A 3,500-nucleotide genomic window follows, 5' to 3' on the forward strand; every position below is an offset into this window, starting at 1 on the left:
TATATTCACGCCAATAGTCCTGTCACGGTCGCCAGATGTTGGGAATACCAACGGGGTGCGCGAATAATGACACGGAAAACTACAAGAATACTTAGCTTTATTGGGTAAAAACTGCAAGAACACGACACGTCCTTTCGTGGCGGCAGAGGACAAGATGACGACTGACTAAAAAACTGAAAGCGTCAGGCTTGCCAACCTACGCAACTAAAAACTCTATCACGCCATACCAGCGCCTCTATTCTTACCTCAACAACTTGTATAGATTATACTGATAAACATATTGATACCAATAATTTGAGTAATGGTATTAACTATGACAATGATGCAATATCTCCTCTAAATAATAAACTTGGCCATGACACAACAAACGGTGAAAATATTGTCAGTAATTTTACAAGACATGCTATTTCTAACAATGCCATAGTATTTTCCAATGACTGTGATAAGCGTAAGAGAGATAAGTGTGCAATATATAATGTAGCACTTTCCTGTGATAACAATAGTTACAAAATGGTTAATGATAATATTAAAGCCACTAATTGCACAAATGGTAACGAACCTAATAACAGCGAAACTGGTAATAACGTGACATCTTCCTGCAATAATGACAAAAGTCATAATACAGTAAATAGTACTATTAATACTAACAATTCCACAAATGGTAACGGTTCTGACAATAACGTAACACTATCCCCTAATAATGGCAAGCATTGTGACATAGTAGACAGTGCTATTAATGCAAATAATTTAATATCTAATGCTTGTTTTGATAATAATATTATATCTTCTCGTGATAATGAACATGACCATGATATAATGGATAATGAAAGTAACGTTGATAATTGTACGAGACATGCTGATTCTGAAGATGCCACGATATTTTCCAATAATTGTAATAATCATAACAGAGGTAAGACTGCGGTTTTTAATGTAACATTTTCCTGTGATAACAATAGTGATGAAATAGTTAATGATACTATTGTTAACAATTGCACAAATAGTAACGATCCTAATAACAGCGATACTGGTAATAACGTGACATCTTCCTACAATAATGACAAAAGTCATAATACAGTAAATAGTACTATTAATACTAACGATTCCACAAATGGTAACGGTTCTGACAATAACGTAACACTATCCTCTAATAATGGCAAGCATTGTGACATAGTAGACAGTGCTATTAATGCAAATAATTTAATATCTAATGCTTGTTTTGATAATAATATTATATCTTCTCGTGATAATGAACATGACCATGATATAATGGATAATGAAAGTAACGTCGATAATTGTACGAGACATGCTGATTCTGAAGATGCCACGATATTTTCCAATAATTGTAATAATCATAACAGTGGTAAGACTGCGGTTCTTAATGTAACATTTTCCTGTGATAACAATAGTGATGAAATAGTTAATGATACTATTGTTAACAATAGTACAATTGCACAAATGGTAACGATCCTAATAACAGCGATACTGGTAATAACGTGACATCTTCCTACAATAATGGCACAAGTCATAATATAGTAAATAGTAGTATTAATGCCAACAATTCTACGAATGATAACACCCATTTTGATAGTAATGTGATGTTTTCTTGTGATAATAGCGATAGCTATAAGGTTGTAGGTAATGATATTAATACCAGTGATATTAATAATTTTACAAATAGTGATGTTTCTTATACGAATGCGACATTTGCGTATGATAATGGCAGCGTTAACAATTCTGAAACAGGTGTCGTTCTTCATGATGTTATGATATATTCCCATAATAATGAAAATAATTCTTCTAATAAGTCTAGTATTTTGAATGATGCAAATGCTATAGCTTCTATAGATTGCAACGATAATAATATAACATTTTCTTGTGATAATGATATTATCAACAGTACTGTTTCCGCAAACACGACAAATGTTTCTGAATATCTACCTTCCACATCGGAAGTTACAGAAGAAATAGAAGCTGAAGTAGAACAAGAGATTAGCCATAATAATAAATCTACACATAATGATAAAAATTCTTCAGAGTCAGTGATAGATATTTCTTCTGTAAATACATTTGGTTGTAAAGAAGATAATTTACATGTCCCATTCTCTCAACCTAAGGGACTTAACAAAAAAAATTTTTGTTATTATTGCAAAAAATTACAAAGCAAGATTGCACGCCACTTAGAAAATGTACATAAGTCGGAATCCGAAGTAAAAAAATTTATATTACTACCGAAAGGTGATTATTACCATCAAAGTTTTTAATTCTATAGAATTTTATTGAATAATTCTAACAAGTATTAATAATTTATCTTTTTTTATATATATTTAATGTAACAAAATTCATATAATATAAATTTCATTATTGTTAATATGCATTACTTAATATTATTTTTATTTTAGGCAATTTAGAAAGGAAAAAGATTATAGAGACAATTAGGAGGAAAGGGAATTTTATATACAATACAGATCCTTCCATAAATACAGGACAGTTAATTGTTTGTCGAAGACCTGCCAAGATTAGTCGTAAAACTGTACGAGATTTTACATGTTGTGCCAAATGTAAAGGATGGTTCACTAAAAATAATATTAGGCATCATTTTAAACAATGTGCAAATGTATCCAAAGGCAGAAATGTACAAATTTTGGGACGTGCCGTAATGGGAAGAATCCATGAATGTGCAAGTGAGATAGTAAGAAAAAATTTATTCCCAGTTATGAGGGAAGATGACGTTACACGATGTATTAGATACGATAAATTACTAATAACATATGCAAACAAGCTATGTATCAAATACACTCTTGCACATCAACAAGACATGATACGTGCCAAACTTCGATTATTAGGTCGATTTCTTATAGCAGTGAAAGAATATAACAGTAACGTAAAAGAGTTTTCTGATATATATGATCCTTCGATATACGACGACTGTCTTAAAGCAGTAAATAAAGTAGCTGGTTTTGATTATATTAATAAAAAATTTGGTGCTCCATCAAATGCATCAAATATTGGAACATATTTAAAACACCTTGGTAATTTATTAATACTAGAGTGCCTAAGAACAAAGAATAAAGAAAAACAAAGTGCCACAGAAGATTTTCTAAAAATAGTACAAGAAGACTATGGGACATCTATAAACAAAATAGTGGAAGAAAATGTAACGCAACATAAAAGACAGAAAAAAGTTACGCTTCCATCTATGGAAGATATAAAAAAGTTACATTCATATCTAAAGGACAAAAGAATACTATTATATACAAAACTTGAAAAAAAATTCACCTACCAAATCTGGCAAGAACTTGCAAAAGTGACACTTACGTCTACACAAGTTTTCAATAGGAGACGAGCAGGAGAAATTGAACGTATTACCATAGAAGATTTTAATACACGCGAAGGCATAACAAAGGAAACTTGTTTAGATTTATATAAATCATTAAGGACAAATTTACAACAGGTACAAGTTATGATTTTATTAACGTATAAGCGAAATACAATATATATAT

At 30.9% G+C, this 3,500-nt stretch overlaps 2 protein-coding genes across 2 annotated transcripts in view; both read left to right on the forward strand.

The window, feature by feature from the left end:
- Nucleotides 1-510: 510 nt before the first annotated feature.
- Nucleotides 511-2,261, forward strand: LOC105555811 (putative uncharacterized protein DDB_G0282133). The gene is made up of 2 exons (XM_012002851.1): nucleotides 511-1,380; nucleotides 1,443-2,261. Exons 1-2 carry the CDS (start codon nucleotides 511-513, stop codon nucleotides 2,259-2,261), a joined length of 1,689 nt encoding a protein of 562 aa, XP_011858241.1.
- A 121-nt stretch (nucleotides 2,262-2,382) lies between these two features.
- LOC105555813 overlaps nucleotides 2,383-3,500 on the forward strand; it is a 2,773-nt gene continuing 1,655 nt past the window's right edge. The window contains exon 1 of the mRNA XM_012002852.1: nucleotides 2,383-3,493. Coding sequence (XP_011858242.1) covers nucleotides 2,657-3,493 — 837 coding nt within the window. The 5' untranslated portion in view covers nucleotides 2,383-2,656. The remainder of the gene's footprint in view (nucleotides 3,494-3,500) is intronic.

The sequence above is a fragment of the Vollenhovia emeryi genome, unplaced genomic scaffold, assembly GCF_000949405.1.
Source record: "Vollenhovia emeryi isolate VEMERY1.0 unplaced genomic scaffold, V.emery_V1.0 DF940701.1, whole genome shotgun sequence".
Taxonomy (NCBI): domain Eukaryota; kingdom Metazoa; phylum Arthropoda; class Insecta; order Hymenoptera; family Formicidae; genus Vollenhovia; species Vollenhovia emeryi.